Raw genomic sequence first — 25,363 nt, 5'->3', positions numbered from 1 at the left:
GAGTGATTAAGTCAGAGCCACCTTGGTGAGAAAAGCGTCATCTCTGCCTCACCCACTCATTATCACCATCAGAAGACAGGCCCAGACCTGATTTTCCAGAGGCATGTTGTACACCTCCGAATCCAGAAGCATGGTGCATGCGCTGAAGGGCACTGCTTGATTGGCTATTGTCCTTGCTGCTCGGCAATGAACCCTCAATATCTCCTGTTCACATGACACAATCAGCTTCTCCTGGAGAGAGGAGGACAGAGTTACCAAGGAGCAAAAGGCACCCCTGCCCCTGAAGGGTAGTGGGGAGGCCTGCCCCCCAGCAGCCTTTGGACACCTAAGCATTTGCTGTTACCCGCTCAATGCTATGCTGGAGGCGCAGCTTGCCACGGACTGCTTCCTGCTGCTTGAATAGCTCCTTGAGGGGATCTGCCAACGATGGAGGAGGTGCAATCTGAAATGCAGAGAAAACAGAAAAACGTCACAAAGCCGCAGCACCTTCAGCCACCACTTCTGTTTCCAATGAACGGATCTGTTCACATTCAAGCAGTGCCTGGAGCAGTCTTAAGTTTCCTGCTGCTGCAGTGAGGTCAAGACCCAGCCACAGGCATCCTTGCTCCAAAGAGGGCTTTGTTTACGCAGCAGGACACAGCTGGGGCTAGCTCTCTCATGTACTCTTCCTGTTCACCTCTCAGGCAGAGACATCCCCTCCTCCCAAACACACCAAATGTCTGGCTGTTTATGCTGTGGAGTAGAAAGCAGGGAAGCGGCAGCTCTTTGAACCAGTCTAACAAGATGCAGCTTGGAGTGGGATTGCCATCTCACTCCTGCAGCAGACAACATATTCAGCAATTTACACCCTGCTCTTGCATGCAGGAGAATCGCCAGGCTCCCCTGAGGGTTCAGTCAGGATGCTGTTTTTTTCTGATACTCAAACCAAGAGGCTGTTAATCATTTATGTGGCTTTGGAGTACACACTTTCCAATCCATACCTAATTTATCTCCATACACCCCCCCTTTCTTGGTCCCCTTTACACTAGCATCTCCCAAAGTTAAAATATAGTCTCTCTAAGGAGGCACAGAGAGCAGTTCTGATAAGTTTGCCACCAACAGCCTGTTTAAAATCAATAGCCAACTTGCATGGTGTCTTTTGTTGCAACTGTCAGGTGTGGATGTCAATTAAGCAGGCATTTTCATTTTCCCACCTGAAATTTGTGTGCTATTGGCACAAAGCAGTCTGTTATGGGACCACAAGCAACTCTATTCCACCCCACTGCTTACGGTTTCATTGCTCTACACTGGGGAGGAATAAGTGAATATTCAAAGCTGAACCCTTTGCTTCTTTAACTTTGAAGGCTTGGACAGTAATTTTCTTGGCTTTGGGATGCCAGCTTTTGTTAACCCCTGTGCTACAAAATAAGAGGTGGGAGAAGAGAGGTTATTTCCCCCCCCCCCCCCGCATCTTGTAGCTGTCTCTCCCCCCCCTTAGGGGCCCCTCTCCATGCTGATTTTGCAAAGAACAGAAAACAGTGAGCTGAAAACTGACTGCTGCATGGTAAAGCAAGGAGCAAATGCTGCCGCCCACTCACCAGCTGATTGTGATGCTTTCCACAAGCATACTTGTAAGGAATTCAGCTCTACTCTGCACGTCGTTCAGTACTTGTCTATTAGCTTCCACAGGCCAACACAGCACTGAGGCCTGAGTTCAGCTCCTTTAGAGCCTAGGAGTCCATTCCTCCCCAACAGATGCTTTTGTACCTGCACATTTGTACCCTTGTTGCAGAACATAAGGAATGTGCCAAGAGGCTGCAGAATGCCAAGTTGGAAGCAAAGCACCTACAACATTGTTAGCACCAAAGTTCATGCCCCTCTTTCTGATGGGTCAGCTGATAAGCAGAACCTACTAGTGTGAGCTTTGTTCCATCTATTGCTTTAATTTCCTCCTTCTTGTACTCAGATAAATAGGAAAGGTCCTTACCATTGACACTGTCCACACTGGCAGTGGTGCCTCACTAGGGTTTCAGACAGTGTTTAAGATGCGGGGATTGAACCTAAGACCGTCTTGCATGTGCAGCATGTGCTCTACCTGGACAGTGATCCTTCTCTTAAGTATTAAAAAAAAAATCCAGTTCACATGGTTGTCAATAAAGGGCTGATTCAAATAGGATCACAGGAAGCTGCTGTCAAGAAAGAGAATGGTGGGGCAGATCGGGACCTATGTCAATCAAATACAAAAGGGTATTTAAGATGCCTACTTGAGCAACTGGCTCTGAATCGCATTGGGGAGAGAGACTTTAAGAAGCTGAGCTGCTCTGCAGCTGAGTTCCCTTCCTACCATCAGGGATGCAGACCAGAGTTTCTATTAAACTGACTATAGGTTATGGTTAGTCCAGTTTCAGAGCCACAGTGCTCTGGTTTATTTTGTATTCTGCCTTGACCTTTTGCCTGCTTTTTATTTTTAGTAAAGTTTCATAATTTAACCTATCTGACCTCTGAAGTGTGTGTGAAACTTCAAGAATAGGATCAGAGTTGTAAGAGACGAGCACACTCTTCTGAGGTCTGGGAGAGACTTGGAGAGTGTGGGATGCCTTTACATTCTGAGCAGCTTATAAGGAGACTGTCTGGAAAATGCAAGGTGTGTGGGTCTCAGAGTTCCTGGGTTTCAGGAAGTTTAGAGGGTCTGCCAGAGAAACAAGAAAGAGGTTTAACAAGCTGAAGAATATTGTCATTTTTCTATGCTCCTCTGGATGGAAACTTGCAGATGGGGACAGATATACCCCTGCTTTAAGTCATTTACATACTGACTTCTCTCGTATATTATTTACTACAAAGCTTGATGACTAAGCTCTTTAGCGACGAAACGTCTGATTACCTAGAGCACTGAACCACTGGTATATCCCAAGTGGACTCTTCATTACTGTGTTTGCAATGGTTCAAGATAACATTTAATATGGAACGAGAAGAAATGAGCACTGAACCACTGATATATTACAAGTAAACTCTTTATTTACTGTGTTTGCAATTATTTAAGATAAAACCTATTTGGGAAAGAAACTACTTTTGCTATTTTTATGGACGATTGTTGTTTGTTTACAGATAGTTGCCTTGGTGATATTATCTTGTGTCAATTGCAGTAGTCATTGTATCACCACCCTGTTCATTGTTTTATTGTTAGAGAAATGAGTAAGCAGATTTGATCTTGGACTACAAAAGCCCTGCTTTCCCCAGCAATTTGTGTGTGTAGGCTGGTCCGAGGAGTGCTGGGTGCACTGGCTCAGAGCCTTTTTAAAAGTAATTATTTTGATGCATCCCAAGTCTCCTCCTATCTGGGCTGCAAAAGTAAGTGGGGTGGTGGTGGCAACAACAACCCCACAGATTCGAGTGCACTAGCACTGATGTGGGAGCCTCTGCCAAGGTAACAGATTTCAGGTATACCTTCCCCAGGGCTACAGCATGCACTTGTGATGCAGGAAGGGTAGATATTGCTGGTAGAGTTGGATTTTTCCATGCTAGCACAGTTTATAAAGACAGCAAGCGGTGTAAGGTTACTCACCACTGGAATGTGCAGCTTGCTCAAAGGTTTGCCATCCAGCAGGTATGAGCCTGTGTAGGTGACATACTCAGCGTAACACTGGGGTGCTTGGGGAGTGATGTAGCAGAGAATTTTCCGCTTCTCCTCAATTTTCTTCCTGATCTGTAGGTACTCAAAATAGGGATTGGACCTGTCGCTGTGGTAAGGTTCAATGTCGTCCAACTTGATGGCATCAACAATTGCAGCCAGTGTCTGCTGGATCATCTCCCGTGTCTGCTGGGTGGAGGTGTTGATTTGCTGCTGCAGCTGCTGATTGGAGCGCTGGAACCTGCGCTTCCGCGGATGTTGTGCCTGGGCATCTTCCTCCTCTGAGACACGCCCCTTTGCTCGTGTTGAAGGGGCAGAAGCAGGGGGGAACTCTTTTTCAGAAGTAGAAGTAGTAGTAGTAGTAGTTGTTATAGTAGTAGTAGCAGTAGCAGTAGTAGCAGCAGTAGCAGCAGCATTCTGTTTGTTTTGATTGGCAAGCATCTGGGCTCGGTTTCTGGTGATCCGTTGTGGGATCTCTTCAATTTTGGGGGGCTTTGGGGGTTCAGGGACTGGTTTGGGTGGTGGCTCTGTGGATTCTAACTGGGTACTCCCTTGCAGCACCTCTGTCTGAGAGGAAGGGATCTGGCTGTTGCTTCCAGGTACCACTACGTCTTGAACATCAGTGCTCTCAGTTCTGATTGCTTGGCTCAAACTAGCTTGAGAACCACTGTCTGATGCAAGAGTAGCTGAGGAGAGTTCTTCACAACTGGTTTCCTCCTCCTTGGTCTCTGGCTGAGCAAGATCTGCTGGTGTCACCTCCTGAATATTCTGGGGAGCCTCCGCTTCTTCTATATTTTTCTGTTCCGGGGCACTTGATGCTTCTGGCACAACTTCTAGTGAAATCTCATTGGCCTTTTGCTCATCAGCTTGTAAATCTGGCTCCTCAGGAAGGATGCTCTTTTGGTTAAGAGTTAGGTCATCCTGCTTGTTTGTAGCCCCCAAAGACACCCCAACATCCACAAAGTCTGCACTGGTGGTTTCCTGATCTGCCGCATGAGTGTCTTCAGCTGACTCTTCCAATTCTTCCTCTGGAACATCTTTTGATTGAAGTGGCAATCCTGGTAAAGAGAAAGGACCCAAGTCTAAGTCATCCTCTGAATTTGGAAATGGATCAGGCCATGCAGCTTGTTCCTCGGGATTTACAGGGGCAATGGTGCTCTCTTCCAAGTTTTCCAGAGCATTAACAGCCTCCACTTTCGATTCTGCTGGCATGCTAGCTGGCTGCAAAGGTGTGTCAGATGCTTCCTCTGGAACAGGCTTACTACCATTACTAAAGAAAGTGTCTAATCTAGCAGGGGAATCTGCATATGAAGTCTGCTGTTCTGCAGTCACCATTTCTGTTGGAACTGCTTCTTCAGCATCTTCCTTTGCTGCATCAAGCCTTGATTCAGTCACTGAGAGAGAGTATGAAACAGGGGAACTGGGATGTAGGGAATCTGCAGAAATGAAGGGCACAGGTGTGGGATGCGTGATGTCTGGAGAACAGAAAGACTTTGGGGAATCAGGGCCCTGTTGGGGAGATTTAATGAGCAGCTCTGATCCCACTGTCCAGCTGACAGCATGATCAGAAGGATTGCCAATCAAACTCGGAGGCACAGGAGGATCCAGATTTCTTGATAGAGTGGTCTCCCACTCCGTACTATTCTGTTCCAGAATGCCAGAGCCAAACTCATTGTCTTCAAGTGGTGGTAAAAAGCTGGACTCTGGGGGCATAATGGAAGCAGTTGCCTGTTGCTCTTCTGTGGCATCCAAAGGCAGGCCAAGATCTGGAGGGAGAGCACTTTCAACAGAAGGGGCAAGCAGCTCATCTCTATGAGAAGGGGAAGATTTGGCTTGCAATCCAGAAAATACACTTTCAGGGGACTGAACAACATTGCCCGCAGTTCCTGGTGCACAATGCAATGCCTCTGCTTTAGGGGATGGGACTCCATAGTCTGGTGAATAATATTCTGGGGACAAACATGGGAACTTTTCTATGGGAATGGAGGGGAGAGATACTTTCTCCTCCATCAAGTGCTGAACCGGAGAATCATAATTAGAAGTGGCTGGGACACTTTGCTGCCTGAAAAATTTGTCCCCAACATTGAACTCTTCCTCTGCAGCTCTTCTGATATCTACAGACATTGAACGGTGAAGATTTGTGGAGGAAATTGTCCTTGTTGGGGTCTGACTTGGGTTCTCCGGGAATCCACTTGAAGAGTTGGAATATCTGTCAAAGAAAGATGGAGAACAAGCATTCATGGACATGGTGGATATGGGCAATGAATGCTGAGAGTCAGCACAGTCAAACATCAGATCTGTGTAATCTTCATTACTGCAAGATGGAGTCCTTGGTGTCTGCATCACCTCTTCATAGCTTGGGCAAGAAACAACAGATGCTGGTGTTGGAACCCCTGTTGGCCGGTTCTGATCTGGCCTTGGAGACGCAGGTAGGATTTCCTTCAGTTGGGGGCCAGCTATCCAATCCTTGGAATCCACCCCAACAACAGGTTGATTCTTGTTATCTGGGGATACTACTGGAGCCAGTGGGCCTAGATCTTTGAGTTTCTTGTCCTTTAACTGAGTGTCAGGAGCTAGTGGTTTCTTTGTAGTCAAATCCAGACTCCTCTTGCGCATATCCTCATTGGCCTTGACTTTGTCTTTTAATTTGGGGTCTCCAGATCTATGCCTCATCTTCTCCATTTGTTTCATTCTCTCTTTGTGTCTCTTGTGGCGCTCTTCAATCTCAAGATCTTTTTGGCTCAACATCCTCTCAAAGCTGGTCATCATTAGGTCACCATCTCCCAAAAGCTTTTCCCTGGGTCTGATGTCCTTCTTGGTGCCTTCTTTGGGTAAGGTTATTTTATCATTCCCGTTGCTCATTTTAAGACACTCTGATTTGTCCTTTTCTTGATTTTCCTTGAGTCGTTCCTTTACTTTGAGGTCATTAAATTTGGGTGGTTCCTCTTTTGATTTGTCTTTAAGAGTGATCACTTGAGAGCTATCCTTGTCTTTGGCAGACTTCTGCTCCTCCTTGTGGTGCCTAAAGAAACCATCAGTGTGTTTGTCTCTGTGCTTCTCTCTCTCCTCTTTCCACTTTTCTTTATGCCTGTCCCTCTTCTTCTTCTCTTTGGTTGTGCTGACTGTGCTGGAGCTGTACGCTTTGTCTTTCTCTGCCTTCTTTGGAAGTTCTCTTTCAGTATCATTCTTTTCCTTTTTTTCAGAAAACAAATACTCCATGGTTTTGTCCAGTTCTTCTTCAGCCTCTGTTTTTGTTCCATAAGAAATGCTAATGCCTTCTCCATCCATGGCAAAGTCCTTCTCATACTGAGTAGAATCTTTCCTGTTGCTGGAGTCTTTAAACTCATCTGTTTTATCTTTCTTTTCCGCTTTCTCTTTCTTTGCTTTTTCCTTTTCATGGCTTTTTTTTGACGAGGATGAAGAATGCCTGTGCCTCTCTTTCTCCTTGAGTTTATCTGGAAGGCAAGGCAAAGGCAGAGACTCCTTAAATTTCTCTTCGGTGGCATCTGCAAGTGAAAGGTTGGAAGACTCAAATATATTGGTGAGTACAGGGTCTTGCCCTCTGTCTGTGAAGCTATCAGAAGAAATCTCACTGATTTTATCATTGGAGTCATCTCTGTATTCATTGAGGGCTTCTTCCTCCAGTTTCTCCAGCAAGCTCTTTTCTGCTTCTCCGCTTTTCGAAGACCGTTTCTCCTTAGTATACTCTTTATCTAGCTTTTCCTTGTGCCTGTTTTTAACCTTCTCTTCCCCAGCATGTTTCTTTTCCACCTTTTCGGGGAATTTCTGCTTTGCCTTCCTTTCTTGGGCTGAGTCCACTGAGCTTCTCTCCTTCCTGTCTTTATACTTCTCTACTGAGTCTTTGTCCTTCTTCTCTTTGTGTTTTTCAAAGGAGCTTTTCTCTTTTTTCTCCTTTCCACCCTCTGGTAACCCTTTGTCCTTCTTCTTCTCTTTTGACTCTTTGTCTTTCTGTTTCTCAGTGGAATGCTGCCGATCAGAGGAGTATTTCCTGTGCTTGTCAGGGACATAAAGGTCTCTCTCAGCTACCATGCCATCATCTTTGTCTTGCATGCTATCCATACGATGCATTTCGTTCCCAAGACCCTCTCCAAGTTTGAACCCACTAAGGCTGTAATCATCCTTCTCATCTTCACTTTCATCTGTGAAGATATCCAAGATGTTATACCATGTCCTCTCCCGGCCTTTTTTCTCATCCCTCCTTTCGTGGAAATCCTCTCTATCTCCAGAAAAGTTCTTCTCTTTCTTCTCTTTGACTTGGTCTAGTGAACCCTTTCTCTCTTTATCTTTATTGTGAGGATCTTTATATTTCTCCTTTGTATCTTTCTTCTCTTTAAAACCTTTATCTAATTCTTTGTCCTTTTGGTTTTTTTCCGGCAAAGCTTTCTCATTTCTCTCTTTGTCCTCTACTTTGGATTTCTCCTTGTACTTTTCTGTTTTTAATTTCTCTTTCTTGTCTGGCACATCTTTCTTCTCTTTTCCTGAATGATGCCTATCCCAGTTCTCCACATTTTTCCCACTAAATTCGGGTTCAGATTTTTCTTTGAAGAATGTTTCACAGCCATAGTCTTTAAATTCATCTCTGTAGGATTCTTCTTGTTTAATTTTAACTTCTTTTCTATCTTTAGAGCTATCGGGCAAATCTCTTCTCTCTCTGTTAATTTCACCAGCCTCCTTTTCCTTTCTCTCTTTAAAGCTTTCAGCAGAATCCTTTCTTTTCTTTTCAGGCAGATAACTAGAAATACTTTTATGCTTTTCAACTGGGTCCTTTTTCTTCTCAGAGTTCCGATCAACATATTCCCTCTCTTTCTTTTTTAGAAAAGTGTCTTTTTCATTACGTTTCTCGCTGTACTCCCTCTTATCTTTTGCTTTACTATCCCGCTTCTTGTCTTTTATCTCCTCCTTCACCGTTTCTATGATGAGTTTTGTCACAGTGTCATTTTGAATTTCCCTGTAGTCTGTCACTGGCGAATCCCAGCTATCCTCTCCTTTGAAATCAAAAGAAGAATCAGATGACAAATCTGAAAACCACCGATCTTGCTGATCATCAGAGAGGCTGAACTTTGTGTCCTCACTTTCTAAAAACTGGTTTTTATTACTAAACTCTTCAAAGCTGGGCTCCTCCCTGTAACCTTTGTCTTTTTTACATCTCTCTTTCTCCTCTTTCAGGGCTTTCTCCTTCTCTGGTTTTGCTGGTTTTTCCTCCTTCGGTTCATTTTTCTTATCAGTCTTGAACTGCTTGTCCTTAGATTTTTTCTTTCGTTCTTCCTTATGTATTCGAGGTTTTTCCTCTTTAGGAGATTTCTCCTTTATGGGTTTTTCTTTTTCCAATCTGCTGCTCTTTTCTTCTCTGAAAGTTTTACTGAGATCTTTACTTGCCTCCTTGGCTTTTTTCAAGGATTTCTCCTCTTTGGAGGTTTTTCCAGCATCGTCTTTAAACAGCCACTCCTTCTCCTCAGATTTAGTTTTCTGAAATTTGTCTTCCTTCTTGAAGTGCTCCCTCTCATGCTTAAGCACTTTGAGCTTGTTCTCAACAGGGCATTCAGTCTCCACAATCAAAGCCTTATCGGTCTTCTGCTTAGAGTCCTCATAGTCAAAAGAAAAGGCTTTGATTATTTTAATGTCTTGGGTGGCAGGACACTGGCCTCTCTCTTTGTTTTTGTGTTTGTGTTTTGTTTTATGCTTTTTTACAACTTTCCCCTCCTTGTCTCGCTTTGGAATAGCTCCATCAACACTGGCATGGAATGAATTTTTCTTCTCCACAATCACAGCAGCTCCATGTTGGGCACGCTTCTTGGGCTCCTGCTTCTTCCTCACAGGCTTCAATGATTCCAGGCTTGAGTCCTCAGACGTGTAATCAGACTCACTGGTCAGCCTCGTCCTTGTTGAATCTGATAAGGAACTGACATCTGACCAGGCTGGAGAAGATACTGTTTTCCAGTTGTCTGTCCTCCAGTGCTTGGAGTGCTGCTCTGCAAGGGTAGCGTTATGCTTCTGAGACCCCAAACTCCCATGGGAAGAGGCAGAAGAAGCAGAAAGGGAATTAAACAAGGATGACTCCTTTAACACCAATCTGGAATCCTTTACACAGGTAGCACTTTGTACAGAGTCTCTGTCATCCTCCTCACTCTCCAGGTTTTCACTCTCTGATTCAGAGGAACAAAACTTGTCATTTTTTTTGCCGAACCGAACCTCTTTGCCCTTTGCTTCCTTCTTGCGCTTCTTCTTCACTTTGCTTTTCTCTTTCTGCTGTTTGGGATTAGAAGGTTCTCGAGCCTTGTTGCTGGGGAGGATAGAATGTGTTGTCAGACGCAGCTTTTCCCCAGTCCCCACAGGCAGGCTGGTCTCCTCTTCATCAGATGTGTCTGAAAGGATACGATGGGATGCTTTCTTTGGTGTGATTGTGCTGTTTTTAGTATAGGTTTTTACTTCCATCTTGGGGATGGAAATAAAACTATTTGCTTTAGTCTCTTTCCTGTAATCCTTTTTCAGAAGATGTTTATCATCAACTGGTGGGACCCTGTCCTGCTCATCATCCTCATCAAACTCATATTCATCCTTCACGGGTGTGACAGCTTTGGGAGGCTCCTGGTTCTTGGCTTTGTGTTTCAGGCCCTTCTCAAACTCAGAGTCTGTGTTGTTGCCATCAATGGAACTGGATGGTGCAAACGAAGGAGCATCTTCCTCTTCCGAGCTCTCTGAAAAAAACAAGAGTACAAATAAAGGGTAAGGTACGACACCTACTTTCACCTGGAGCTGGAGCATCATTCTCCACAGAAACCTGCTCACAATACCTGAACAGACAATCTATCTTCCATGTGCAAAGCATAGCTGTGGCTGCTTTACCTACTCGGTGGTCTGCTGGGTCCTCTGGAATAAAAGGCCAAAGCTGCGCAGGGGAGTCAATGACAGGAATCCATTTGGAGCATCTGGGCAGAAAGGGTGCAAATCCAATAAGAGCGATTGCTGGGTGTAATATCCATTTGTTTCAAAGGGGACTGCTTCCATAAGTTGCAGCACAGCCAGACATCTGCAGTGCCAATTTATTATCAGGCAAATGGTGCATCCTTTCCCCTCATCTCAGGTGCTGCCTTTTTTTAAAAAACACAGGAGCATTGGTCATGCTCAGCCCCATCCCTACCACATCCAAGCGTTTCACCCTCTTACACGCCTCAAAGCTACCACACAGTATTTATATAGGGCTTTAAGGGGATTTGGTGTGCACGCCATCACTGTTACAATAGAAGGTGGATGTGAGATCTGAATGAAGTATTTACAGCTCACGCTCTTGGCTAATCAGGACTTCTTTGCACAGACTCCCCATCACTCTGCAAAAGCTTCCTCCTATTGCATTTTCTCAAAGGTTCACCTATTCATCCCTATTCAATACAGTACAACTCTACCTTTTACAAGCTTTTACTTGCAAAGCAATGCTGGCCACAAGTCCTTTCTGCATCTCTCTTTGCCAAGCAATTTTTTAAAAAAATTCCATCCCTGCTAAGCTTCAAAACCACTTGCACAGTGCATCATTATGTTACAGCATAGAACATGTGGCTTGGGGAGGATGCAGCAAATAGGCATCATAGTGCATCCTATAACTGAGGCTTGTTATAGGCAGAGGAGATGGTATCAGCTGAGTGAGGATGCTAAATGTGGGTATCTTACTCCATTCATGACTTACACACTTAGTCTTCCTGACCCCACTTAGTATATGCATTAACTCTGCTACTTCTGGATATGTCACACTGCAAAGTTGTCTGGCAAAGTATCAAATGGCCTGCTTCTGACTCTTCATGAGCTGTTTGGGAGGCCTTGACTCTACTACAGGGAATGGTGAGAGGCAAATTGATTGCTTAACCTCACAAATAAATTCTAGTGAAAGCAAAATACTAAAACCTGATCTTCCTCAGGATCAGGAGAAAGTGATGGTAAATACTGCAATCACATTCAGCCCCTGCTCCACCAACCTTAGGATGAAGAACTGCAAAGCATTCAGTTTCACATTAACCTGGAGCATTTCCTGGAGTCTTTGTTAGGGAGCTGCCTAGTCTCTGATTTCCAATGATGGGCTGTTGCAAGGATGCAACAATAGAGAACATATGCAAATCTCAAGGGAGCAGAGGTCATTATTAAAGGCCCTGAAGGCACTAAGCAAAGGGTTTCAGGGTGTGCTCCTGGCACAATGCAGCCCTCTGAAGGTTTTGTCATGTCTACTTACCGTCTTTCCCCTTTTTTAAGACACCGTCTTATAACTTTTTTTCCTCAAAAAAACACAGGGTGGCTTACTTTCGGTGGGATGTCTTATTTTTTTTATTATCGGTACAGTTTTTACAGCTCAGGGCGCTGGCTCAGGGCGCTGCTCAGTTCTCTTGAGTGCTCGGCGCTGCAGCAGCCACTGGTTCCGGGTGGCGGGGCAGCAGGCATCCTAGGCCGGGCCAGGCAGAGGCCGCTGGCTCAGGCGCTCTGCCTGCCGCTGCAGGGCGCTCCAAGCTCCTTGGCCAGGCCAGGCAAGGAAGAAGCAGTGAGCCCAGCGGTGGCGACAAGCACAGAAGCGGCAGGGCGGCGATGGACGAGAAGGCGGAGCGCGGGGATGCAGCCAGCAAGGCGGGAGCGCGATCAGCTGTTAAGCGGAGCTCTTGGAGCGCTACTTCAGAGCTGATCGCGCTCCTGCAGTGCCAGCTGCATGGAGTGACTCTGTGAGTGGAGGTGCCTGTGGGGGTTGGTTTCCGCGGAGCGGAAGTATGGCTTATTTTGGGGGTATGTCTTATATTTCTCAAATGCTTAAAAACCCTGCCATGGCTTACTTTCTGACTACGTATTAAAAAAGGGGAAACAGGGTATATCCCTACATTATGCATGGAGATACAGGTTATTTGCACCACACCCTTCTGCCACTTCCCATCTCTTACCTGTGGAGCTCTCTTCACTGGAAGGATATGTGGCTTTCCCCAGGAGCAGATTGACCATTGTGGGGGAATTTGCTACTTTTAATGGTGTCTCTCCCCTCCTGTTAAGCTGGTGAGGATTTCCTCCATAATGTAACAACAGTTTCACCACCTAGACATAAACAAAGTCTCATTAAGTTGCATCTATAATGGACAAAGGAACAGAAATGAAGATTATCCAAAAGGCTGACAAACCAGCTCACTATCAGCTAGTGATAAAGTAGCTTGAAGTCTAGCACATTGATCAGAGAAATATGAGCTAAAGCTAAGTGGTAGGGAATATGCTCTACAAGTATAAGATCCTTAGTTGAATTCCTTGCCTCCCTTATTGCAAAGGAGATCGTGTAGAAGGCCCTTGTCACTCAGGGTAGGCGATAAGCAGCTAGATATAGACATTGGCCTGTCTCAGTATAAGGGAATACCTTATCCTTACATACATTATCACCTTACCCAGTTTGTCTCTCTTGTTTCTCTGGGACCGAACAGGGTAGCTACACTTCAAACACCTAGAAATAAGGACACTGGACACATCAGGAAGGTGATAAAGACATTATAGCAGAGACTTGCATTATTGGAGGCAAGTGGAAGAAGGCAAATGCTGCAACTTATCCTCAACTACAAGTTTTCAATAGTAGGGAGGGAAGAATAAACTAAAAAGTACACAGTACAAAGTACATGGTGGCCACAGGGAGAGATCATTTGGGCCTGTGTAACAGCTGACTATTCAAATCTGGCAAGAACTGACCTTGTAGTGCCCATTGCTGGCTGCATCATGCAGCGGAGTGTCATCATCCAAGCCCTTGGTGTTGACCTCAGCGCCTGCAGCAAGCAACTGTTTTGCAACATCATAGTAACCCCTGTTGCATGCCTCATGCAAAGCCGTCCAACCTGCAAAGGCATATACAAAACGTACACATGACATGGATGGCCTATTTCAAATCAGTAACTATGTCACACAGCAGTGCCTCCATTGATTATGCTGGCTGAGGCTTGCCTGTAGAACCACCCGCCAGCCCTGCATTAGTGTAAAGACATCAGAAGCTTGACTCTTGCCTGGTATTTAGCCCATCCAGGCTCTTTTGTCTGGCAACATAATATATACATCCAGCTCCCCACTAGAAATAAGGAAAGAACAGAAGTTTAATAAAGGGGTATAAGGGAGGGACCATCTTTTGATGTAGAAAGACGGTCAATGTTATTTTTCACAGAATTCCTGTTCTCACCTGAACCTTAGTGTCTGAAATATTAACAAATAGCTGCAATGCCACAAACAGGTCTGCTTGGCTTTCTGGTGGCTTTGCAGCATCAGGTGGTAGGTAGAAAATGCTGCCACAGAAACAAGAATACCAAAATGCAATGAATAAAAAACTGAAGCCTCCTGGAATGTAATGAATCAATGATGCTAACCAGGTTGATTTCCAAATAGAATAATCCTTAAAAGTTTCCCCAAAAGAGTTATTTCTACAACTTCACTATTAGAAAGCCTCTGTCTGAGTTACTGAATGAGTATTATCTAGATGCATAAATGACTTATAATTAGTATGTGTCTTGATCAGAAACCACTACTAACTATACAAGGCACTTGCTGCTCATTACAGAAGTGCAGTGAACCTTAACCTATGCATGGTGGTGCTAGGTCATTTCAAGTAAGCATCTATTGTAGCTTCTGAATTGCATACTAAGATAGTAAAGCAGCAAGTCCTAGATCTCCCAACGAACACAATTTGGCACCTGATAAATTTTGCACAACAGGAGTTTTTGGCAAAATAACAGGACATAAGAGATTAATTTGGACTACCTAAAGAATGGGGGGGCTGATCAACAATCATTAGCATGTGACGGTATCACAGTGGCTGAAGCTAGGACAACAAAGGCTACAACACTGCAGTTGAAAAGAGGAAAGAATAAAAAGAAAAGACAGAACAGCAGCAAGTATCAGGAGGGGGAAATACAGCATAGAAGGTGAAAACTTTATAGGTAACTGAGCTCTGCCACAGCTAGAAATATACAACCAACATGAAATGGGAAATAGAAAGTCATAGATAGAATCCCTGATCCAAGGCAATGGATCTATTAGGCCTCCCCACAGCAATGCTCGTTTTTTTGAAACAGTGACAACATCACAAGGCTCCTGACAGCAAAAAACCAGAACAAAATACAACACATCCCCAAGCTGGATCATTGTTCAGCAACTTACTCTGACTATTCCACTACAGGGTGTTCACCTACTCCTCTGATTAATCTACGGTAGTCCTAGTTCAACCAGGGCAACTTAATTATGTGGGCTCTAGTATAATGTTTTCTTCAGCCTCTCAGCCAAGAAACAATTGTATTGTTTTTCTACCCCCCACCCCACCCCCACCCAAAATACTCCGGCAGTCAATTCAGAATGATTAGCGTGATTACCTGCAAAGTCTTTTACATTGACATCTGCACCCTCAATAATGAGTTCCTTGATGCGTCGGGCATCTCCTCGGATAGCTGCCCGGTGCAGCCGAGTCTCTCCACGTTCATTTCTCTTGTTTACTTTATCTTTGGTTTTGGAGGCAGAATTAGGAGTTCCCTTCTGACAAACTGTGGATTGAGAGGGATGCTTTGGTGTTGTATCTACTGCTGGCAGGAGAGGTGGGGAAAAGCACACATGAAGGAGGAGTTCAGTTCAAAGCCAAAACCCCAAAGCCTTTAGAGGGAGCTGTTGCCATATAGTTACAATCTTGCCTTGAAGCAGAGGAAATGGCTGGGGGATGGGGAGGGGGATGGGAGAGTTAATCTTTCCAAGCAGAGGAATGCCTCTGCAGGCACAATGGAGACATTAATGGAAGACTGTGATTAAGCAAATACTGTAGAAAGCAGCTGTGGTTCCTCTCAGGAATGAAGGGGCCTGAGATCTAAGGGAAGAAGTGAAGTCGATTCAATAGCTGCAAACTGGGGAGTTCTCCAAGCCTTGTATGCAGAACACCTAACTGGATGTTTCTGAGATCCCTGCTAAGGTAGCAACTGCAGACATTGAGGGAGAACCATAAGGGCCTAATTCTACCTCAAACACAAATTATACTGTCCACACCTGGACTGTTCGCAGACTCTTCTGCTGTCATCTGCATAAGAAGGGCAACCTGCTGGCGCTCAGAGAGCGGATAACCTGCACGGATTCCTGGAAGTCCCATTCCGAACAGCAGGCTGGGCTTCCGAGTTGCGGGCTCCTTTTTAATCCTCTTCCTTTCAGGACCCTGCTTTTCTGTGAAAACAGAGATAGGGAGGAAAAATGCAACTGAAATTCATTCATTATGAAGATATTTGCTGTATTTGCTATATTTGCTAACAGCATCTTCCCTTACGGAGTGTGTTCAAACCTTTGCTCCTGACAGTGTCAAGATACTGAAGATGCCTTTGACTAACTTCCTGCAAAGTCAGTCCTAGGGTTCATTGTTTTTATTTTAGAAAATTTATATCCCTGTTAAAAACAGTACGCAAGCTGGCTTACAAATTTGAAAACAAAACATGCCACATCTTAATAAATATCAATGAAAAGAGACAATTGTGGCAAGTAGAAAATATTAAAAACAGCAGGGTCAGGGTTAGCATTACAAATTTCTAAACAGGCAGATTAAAAGCCTGTCTAAATAAAAGCATCTTAGCAAGATGGCATGAGACAGGCAGTAACAAGGTCGACTGGGCCTCCCATAGATCTTCCACATCAGATCTGTGGGGGCAGCAGGATGGTATACAAAGAGGCTGCTCTCTGGGTTACCTGGGCCCAGGCTTCAAGCATAGTCACCAGCCCCCTGAATCATGCCCAGAAAAAAACTGAAAACAAGTGTAGCTGCTGTAAAATGGGCATGATATGCTCATTAACACACAAGATGGAACATCTGTCAAACTCAATACATGGTGGAGGATGGGTTTAGACTTCTTAATTAGACCCTTGCAATTTGCCCCTGCCCACAATTATTTTACACCTATCTCTGTTTAGGATTTTGAAGGAACAGAAGCAAAAGGTTTCCTGATAGGAAAAGCAAGGACCTGGCAATTGGTCTGCTTAGTAAAGCAGAACAAGAAAATTGCTGGGGAAGAGTCAGAGCTGCTGTAGTGAACACCATCAGCACCTTTAGCAAACTTCAGCAGCTGATGGGCACCTTCCCAAATAACTACTGTAGTTGAAAAGAAAAAGGTACAGTGGCTGGACTTCCGGCAAGGCATCATGGTGTGCACCACGGCACTGCCTGAACGGCTCCCAAGCTGCTGAGGCCGCTGCTGTCGCGCGAATGCCGGGGGTGCCCGGTAGACCAGCCGGGAAGCCAAAAAATTGCGCAGGGGGGGGGAGCGACCACAGCAGGCCGGAGTAGAGGGCATCCAGCCACCAATAAGACGGAACTCCAGGGCCCCCGAGGCCTGCAACCACCCGCCCCGCGGCACGCTGGGACCCAGAGAGGGAAGGGGGGGAAAATAAATTAAATAAAAATAAAAGCCCTGACCTTTTTGCCGCCATCGCCCGCGCTCAATCGGGAGAGGGAGAGGAGAGGAGCCTCGGACCTGTCATCCTCCCTGCTGCTGCTGCACCAGGGTCGCCCGGCTACCCGGAGCCCTGGGGCCGGAGGGACCCAGGGGCAAACATGGGGTGCGTAGGGGAAGGAGAGAGGTCCTGGCCCAGCTGCCCCGCCACCGAGCTACCGCCACCGATACCGAGGGAGAGGTAGGAGGACGGACTGAGGCCGCAAGGAAACATGCGGCTGGGCCTAGGCCCAACCTGAGCCCACTTTCCTGCCGACTAGTGAGCCAGAAGCGAGCCAGAGGCCCAGAGGGAGGCCCACTGGAAAGGCCTCGCTTTTTCCATTTTTAAATATATATTTTTAAATATTACACACACACACACACACACACACACACACACTTTTCTTTTTCTCCTTTTCCTTAAATTTTTCTTCTATAAAATAAATAGAAATAATTTTTTCTCTCCCCCCTTTCCTTTTTTAAAATAATAATAATTTTTCTCTTTAACCAATATTTTTTGTATTACTACCGTTTATCACCTCCACCTTCCACCTTTTAACACCCAACCCCTCTCTTTTCATACACTTTAACCCTATAAGAAAAAACAAAACAAAGCAAAAACAAAACCAACCCCCCAAGTTCCCAGCCCTTTTCCTAAATTTCTACCATTTTTAAGCTGTTGTCCTCTCCCCCCCCAACCTCTTTTACCTTAGCTTTATATTATTCCTTCTGCCTCAATACATAAAAATACTCCTTAAAACCGTCCCCAGACACTCGACCCCCCCTTACATATCCTCTCCTTATTTTTACCGTCCATCCCACTTGTTACTTCCCACCCCCACCTTTGTCTTCTGTCCCTTTTTCTCTCTTTCCTTTTCGGTTCCTTCTTTCCCCCTTTTAATTTGACCCCCCTCCCATCTAGGCTGTTTATCAACCTGTCTGCAATAGGGGAGCCTTTCCTCCCACCTATCACCCACCTTTACAACAAACACCTCTATTTTACCTTTATCTTACTTACTTCATTCCAGTACATAAACCTTCTCCTTAAACCCCTTCCCAGACACTCAACTCCCCTTTATTCATCTCTTCCCTATCTCCCCCTCCTACCCCACTTCTCATCCACCCCACCCCTACTTTTGTTTTATACCCTCTTTGTTTGCTGGATTGCTCGTTTGCCCGTCTCTAAATCAAACCCCCCTCTTTCGCCTGTTTGTTTGTCTGCTTTCATCTGTTTGTTTGTTTGTCTGTCTGTCCATTGGTCTACCCACCTCTCTGAGTACTTGACCACCGCTTTGACAGCACTGTTGAGGCAACTACGACAACCTCAGAGAAGTTCTTATAACACTGCCAAGAGATGACACAAATGGCGGCCTAACCTGAACGCTCTGCAAAAGCCACCAGTCAACAACGCCTGACTAGTTCAACAACCCAACACCCAGAAATCTTCACCACCATAACCCCTAATCGCAACATGTCCCACTCCGAGAGAATGCCAAACAAACTCCAAACCAAAAACACCAAAGAGATTAAGGTGTCACCAACTAAAGAGATGGTAAACAGCGTTGAGACCGCAACATCCCCTCAAAATGACAAAATATTACAACACCTAAGGGAAATGGAAGAGAGGATGACAAAAAAACCTGGAAGCCACAGCGCAAAATGCAACAAACCCCATACAGCTACTAATCAGCAATCTTACCTCCAGAGTGGAAGCTCTAGAAAAGAAGAATCAACTGCAAGAAAGAACAATAGAGCAATACCGGGATGAAAACACATGTATAAACAAGAAACTAAACAAACTGGAAAGAGAAAACGAAGAACTGAGAATTAAACAAGCAATAGATGATGCAACATCCGCTTCCGCAACTTTCCTGAAAAAGCAGAGGACAAAAACCCAACAGACCTAATTGTAAACTGGCTGAAAAATACAATCCCAGGCCTGACACTCAAAGCAAACGACCTGGAGAGGGCTCACAGAGCCCTGAAACCTATGCCGAAGCCCAACACTCCCCCAAGAGACATCATTGTGTGCTTCACACACTACAAAAAGAAGGAAGAGGTATGGAACTACCTCAGAAACTCAACCAACCTTTGATACGGAGAAACCTCCATTTTGACCCTACAAGATCTATCTCAATACACCTTAAACCTACGCCCATGTACACAGCTACTCAAACAAGCAAAAATCAAGTACAGATGGGGCTTTCCCTTCTGTCTCATTGTAACAAACGATACAACACAATACATGGCTACAAACAAATCAGAAGTTCTGCAACTATTGAAAAACCTCAAACTCGATCCTCCACTGGAATGGCAACCAACAGACTCAGCAAGCAACAGCCACGATGACCAAGACGATGAAACAACAGCAAACAAATGGACGGAAGTACAGAGGGAAAAGAAGTGACACAACAAGACATACCAACATAAACGACTACTACCATGCACAATATTACTCTGCCGAACACACGAGACAAGACACCAGATCAAGATCAACCGAACCAAAACACCACAGATGACCAACCTTGCAACGACCATCACAACTGAATGAAGCGACCGGGAAACAACTCAAACTGAAAGACTGGTGATTCTCTCCCCTCCCCTCTCCCCCCCCCAGCCCATAAATATAGCTAACATCATCAACATCCCCTCCCAAGCCCCGCACCTCCACAGAAACCCCCACCCCAACACCAGTCCAGACATCCTTAATCACATTCCTCACCATCCAACAACCCACAACCCACACCCTTAGCATCCTCCCACTCGACACTAAGGAATAGCAACTCCTCTTACATCATTAACACAACGCACAATCAGGCTAAAATCTGCTACTCAACCAGCACAATGGTGGCAGCAGAGCACACCAACAGCTATATACCCACCTTAACACACCAACGATGTTGCAAATAACTTTGGCAACATTGATTTTGATCCTTATACCCAACATTGATGTCACTAAGATGCCTCACACTGTTTTGCTGATTACCCCCTATCGTAAATGACAGGGGAGATGGCCTGTCCCTGAACATGGCCCTCCACAACAGCAGAGACCTACAGCCAACCGGCTGTTTGCCAGATAGCCCAAAACATCCCAAACACACACCTATATGACTACATATAGGAAATTCTTGAAAATCTATCCCCTACTCTTTAACCCAAACCTAAATCTAATACCACTAGCTCCCCACCCACCACATCCTAGGTCAGCGCAGCCCCACAGGTTCATTAAACAACACAAAGAGAGAGACACAAAACAACCCATACAGGTTGGCAGGGAATCGCCCTACACAATAGATAAGCAAGATGGCTAACTTAAAAACAATCACATTAAATGTGAGGGGGATGGGAAATCCCATCAAAAGAAAACGCATCACCTCATACATAAATACAATGAAACCACACATCACTTTCCTACAAGAAATACATAACCCACCCAAAGGGAACAAACTCCTGAATGATCCCTGCTTCCACCAACAATGGATAGCACCTGGTTCAGGAAAGCCCGCGGAGTAGCTATAATACTCAGTAGAGACCTGAACTTCAATGCCACAACAGTCCTAAAGGACAAAAAAGGCAGATAGAATTCTTCCAGAAGACACTAAACAAATTCCTCTCCTTCTCTGAAGAGGAAGCAATCCTAGGAGGTGACCTCAACTTAAATTTGAAAGGCATATCATTGAATAACACTCATCCTTCTGCCCCATGGGCAACATTCCCTTGCAGAAAACCCCCAGCAATTAGGGACTCTTGCAAGTTACTAAAACTGCTAAAGAACAGGGGTCTCTATGACATTTGGGAGAGCTAAACCCGGGAGACACCAGCCACACATTCCAATCCAGACGCCACAGTACAGTGTCCAGACTGGACAGTATTCTGCTCACACAAGACATGATCCCCTTAGTGGAATCAACAAACATAGGAAACGTTAAAATCACAGATCACGCCCCAGTAGAAGTCATCATTAAAATACCCAAATACCCTGGTTAGCACAACACCAACTACATGGCCTCTTAAACAATCCAGCAGTAAAATCAGCAGCAACTCGGCCTCTGACAACCTTCAAAAACCTCCTCCTCACAACAAAGGGACATGGCAAAGGGATGGTATCTGCAATATATAAAATACTAATACAAAATCCCACGAGTCCCCTAGACAAAATCAAAAGACAATGGGAAGACGACATAGGCTACGAGATTAATCCTACTCAATGGACCAAAATGTGGTCTAAACCCCCCTTTAAATCCATATCAACAAAAAGGAAAGAACTCACTCTGAAACTCACCTACAGGTGGTACCTAACACCAAGAAAACTAGTGCTAATACGCCCAGGAACCTCACAAAAATGCTGGAGAGGGTCACCTTAACAGGCACATATTTCCACATGTGGTGGGAGTGCCCCAAAATCCAACTATTCTGGACTACAACCATATGGGAAATAAGTAAAATAACCAAGCAAACATTAGAAATAACCCCAGAATTGGCCTTACTAAATATTTTCCAAGACAATAATGCCCAAGTACAAAGAACTCATAACCTGCTTACTCTCCACAACCAGAAGCACCATAACCAGACACTGGATAAGCATGGACCAATGGTACCAAATAGTATGGGAAACAGCCCTACTAGAAAAATTAACCAATAAGCTGAAACTGACATGGGGACAAATAGAAGACAACTTCACCCCGGTATGGTTCCCCTTTATCACATACACAGCCCAACAGGACAATGACAAAAATCCACCAACAGCATACAAATCAATATGGCTAAACTGATCCAAAACACCCACCCACGCCACTCACACATAAAAGAAAAACCACTACAGCCAACCACAAATGAACAACCATACCCTAGGCCAACCCCAACCTCTCACCACCAAAGGAACACAAACGAACAACAGAGAACCTGCACAAGCGACGCTGACAACCCCCCCATGTATATTAAGTAAAATAGAAACACCATCAACCTGCCCCCCATCTCCCCCCTTCTACTTCTATCCCCCTCTTTCTTCCCAATGTCTCAACAAATGAAACTGATTTGTAAACATGTTATGAGAGACATTGCATATATTTCTGTAAATCAAGAAAACCTTTAATAATAATAATAATAATAATAATAATAATAATAATAATAACTCAAAAAGATACAGTGGCTGAGTGTGGACTGGAAATAATGGGGCCACTCATCAGCTACTTGGGGTAAATACACTGGAATGAGTGAACAGATATGTGCTTAAGCAGACACACTTTTTTCATAATTGTGTGGTGTACACACTTTCTGAGGCAGCCTGTTAACAAGTTAAAACAGATTGTGCTACCCTAAACCTTAAGAATCATAGAAACATAGAATTGTAGAGTTGGAAGAGATCCCAAGTGTCATCTAGTCAAACCTCCTGCAACGCAGGAATCTCAGCTAATGCATCCATGACGGATGGCCACCCAACCTCTGCTTAAAAACCTCCAATGAATGAGACTCCACAACTTCCTGAGGTAGAGTGTTCCAATGACAAATAGCTGTTACTGTCAGAAAGTTATTTCTGATGTTTAGTGGGAATCTCCTTTCTTGTAACTTGAAGCCATTGGTTTGAGAGTCCCCCCCCCCCCCCGGAGCAGGAGAAAACAAGCTTGCTTCATTTCCCATGTGATAGTTCTTCAGATATTTGAAGATGGCTATCATATCTCCTCCTCTCAGTCTCCTCTTTTCCAGGCTAAACATACCTAGCTCCTTCAACCATTCCTCATAACGCTTTGTTTCCAGACCCTTGATCATCTTAGTTGCCCTCCTCTGCACACATTCCAGGTTGTCAACATCCTTCTTAAATTGTGGTGCCCAGAATTAGACACAGTATTCCAGGTGTGGTCTGTTTACATCACTGAACATCTACCTGAAGCACTCAGATTTTGAGAGGTCACTGTGGGCTACATAGTTAATAATGCCCATATTTATATTTCAGAAGGCTTGTGATGGCTTAATGGGAAGCTTTATTTTTAGTAAACAAACAGACCTATGGCATAAGCAGCAGCAGCAGCAGCCTTCAAGTCTGAATGAGTGGCCGAGCATGAACACCATTCTCCCTGAGCCCCAAGGCAGGACCTGACAAAGTGATTTGCTATCCCATTTCCTCTCTTAAGTCTCCTCCTTCCCCCATTCTCCTCAGCTTAGAGTGTACAAATTTCAATGAATTTGATTTTTTTTCCTCTTCAGGAGCCTTCTAATTTCCTCCTTGCCAAAAGAGTTATCTTCTCCATAGCTCCCACTCCACCTTCCCCAAAATTAATACGGTCATTTCAAGCAGTTAAAATTAATGTGGCCATTCAATACTCACTTATTCAAGTGCTAACTTGTTACAGGAGGCAAGCAATGAAAGTTTCAGGATCAATAAATATGTAATCAAAAGTATAAAATAAAAAAGTTCTTATTGTCCAAATAAGAAGGTATAATAAATCAACAAAATCATACTTGCTTACACTCCATGAGAAAAGTGGCACAACCACTGTCATGCACATCACATGGCTTACTGGTAAACACTTCCATTTTCCATGGAGGTTTCGCTCCTATTACTTTTCCCGTGCTTGGTAGAATAAAAGCCTAGTCCTGACAAGCCTAAATATGCTTTAGTAATGCCAGAATATGTTAGAGAAGCATCAACGAATAGGGAGTAGACAGTAGAGCATGTCCCAGTCCAGTTTTAACACATACGATGATTGAAGACTCAATAGAAAAAGATTGCACAACCACATCAAATGCTGCATTGAACTTATACTGGACACATCTGTGCCAACTACGGTAGTTTTATGTGGCTTACAATGTGAATAACATAAGCATTATCTGAAGCAACTTTTTTACCAGAAGTTTTAGTCCAGCCCAAGCAGTGGCTCACTGTAAACAAATATATTTAGGCACCCAGAGAAAAAAAAACAGGCAAGCATCTCATGGCTCCTGAAAGACCCAAATTAAATGCACAAACACACACTCAACTTTAAGTGAGCACTCCTTCCTTTAAAATAAAGAAACTAAATACTGGAACACAAAATACAACACTCTAGCACAGGAGCATGTGTTTTGTTAGATAAATAGAAATGTAATTATTTAATTGATTATGCTGATGTCAGAAAACATTGCTATCTTCAAAACTGAGCCCTAAGATTGAGGGGAAATATAATTTTCAACTAAGCAACTTTCCTCGCTTCTTAAAGCAGGCCACACCTGATGACTCCGTTATCAATTGGCAGAAGATAACTATTTAGGATTTTCATAGAATGAAAATATATCTGGGGGACATTGCCACAGAAGGGCTGAAAGTATCTTGTTCCAGTGGACAGGAAATCTCCATGACTGTTATCTCTCACAGCCTCTGTCCAGAATTAGCAAGAGCTTTAAACAACTGGAATCCTTGAGTATAATAGCCAATCTCCTAAAATCTCCACAGAACAGATAGCATAAGACTTCCTCTTTCCTTTTCTAAATTGCTTCCAACCAGTGACTAGGCAGATGGCAAAATATACTTTTAATCTTTACAAGGTAAGCAGGCCTCAAACTGGTCAGTGCCTGATAGGAGACAACTTAGACATCCCATTCACAGCAACACTGAGAAGGATATATATGCAACCAAATCAAATCAAAACCTTGATGTGCTTATTTGACCAGTTATAATATGGTTACACAAATCACTGAGGATCCTTTTCATTATTTCAAGAAGGCTGCACAGCTAATAGAATTTTTAAATCACATTTTAATTGTTTGCTTCTTAGTGCCCCCTTTCCCCTCTGCATCCTATAGCATTCTCTCTCTCTTCCCCATCTGTTAACTGACACCCCCACTTTTCAATACTCCACAGTTCTGGTTGCACCCCATCTCTATTAGTCTGTTTTATTATCTGCATTCCTTAGCAGCTCTTTTCTCTTTTATTAGTAAAGACCTCTAGACCCCAATTTGTCACCTCCTATTTTTCTCTTTCCACACCCTCCCCACCCTAGAGTTCCCTGCCCTTCAATGTTGCAGTTTGAATGCTACAACCATGTGATTCCTCCACAACTAATGCTATCTAGATTGCTCCAAGAAGGGAACAAATGAAAAGACACACACACCAGTTTGAACTGTATCATATGTTGCTTAACAACTGTACAAAGAAAACAAAACAAATTATGTTCCATAGCCTGGTTAAACAGAGAATTTATATTGCTTCAACAATAAACATTTGACCAATGCTCTTTCATCCTGATGCAGTGGAGCCAACAATGAAATCAGTGGCATAAAAGGACACAAAATGGAAAAAGTAAAATAAAATAAAATTTATTAGAAAAAGAAA

General features: G+C 44.2%; 1 protein-coding gene across 9 annotated transcripts in view; it reads right to left on the bottom strand.

Moving 5' to 3' along the window:
- The window catches only part of ANKRD11 (ankyrin repeat domain 11), a 213,059-nt gene that overhangs the window by 5,256 nt on the left and 182,440 nt on the right, over positions 1–25,363 (bottom strand). For 4 of the 9 annotated variants that reach the window (XM_035116920.3, XM_060276042.2, XM_035116921.3 and 1 more), the window contains 7 exons: positions 15,635–15,805; positions 14,977–15,183; positions 13,316–13,458; positions 12,535–12,682; positions 3,542–10,323; positions 344–442; positions 88–231 (listed from right to left, as the gene is read on the bottom strand). In XM_035116920.3, coding sequence (XP_034972811.2) covers positions 88–231; positions 344–442; positions 3,542–10,323; positions 12,535–12,682; positions 13,316–13,458; positions 14,977–15,183; positions 15,635–15,805 — 7,694 coding nt within the window. The remainder of the gene's footprint in view (positions 1–87; positions 232–343; positions 443–3,541; positions 10,324–12,534; positions 12,683–13,315; positions 13,459–14,976; positions 15,184–15,634; positions 15,806–25,363) is intronic. The other 5 variants (XM_035116923.3, XM_088671964.1, XM_088671965.1 and 2 more) reach the window with 2 other exon arrangements.

This window comes from Zootoca vivipara, chromosome 6 (assembly GCF_965207765.1).
Source record: "Zootoca vivipara chromosome 6, rZooViv2.hap1.1, whole genome shotgun sequence".
Taxonomy (NCBI): domain Eukaryota; kingdom Metazoa; phylum Chordata; class Lepidosauria; order Squamata; family Lacertidae; genus Zootoca; species Zootoca vivipara.
Note: the sequence above shows the minus strand (reverse complement) of the source record. Positions and strands in the feature narration are given on the sequence as shown.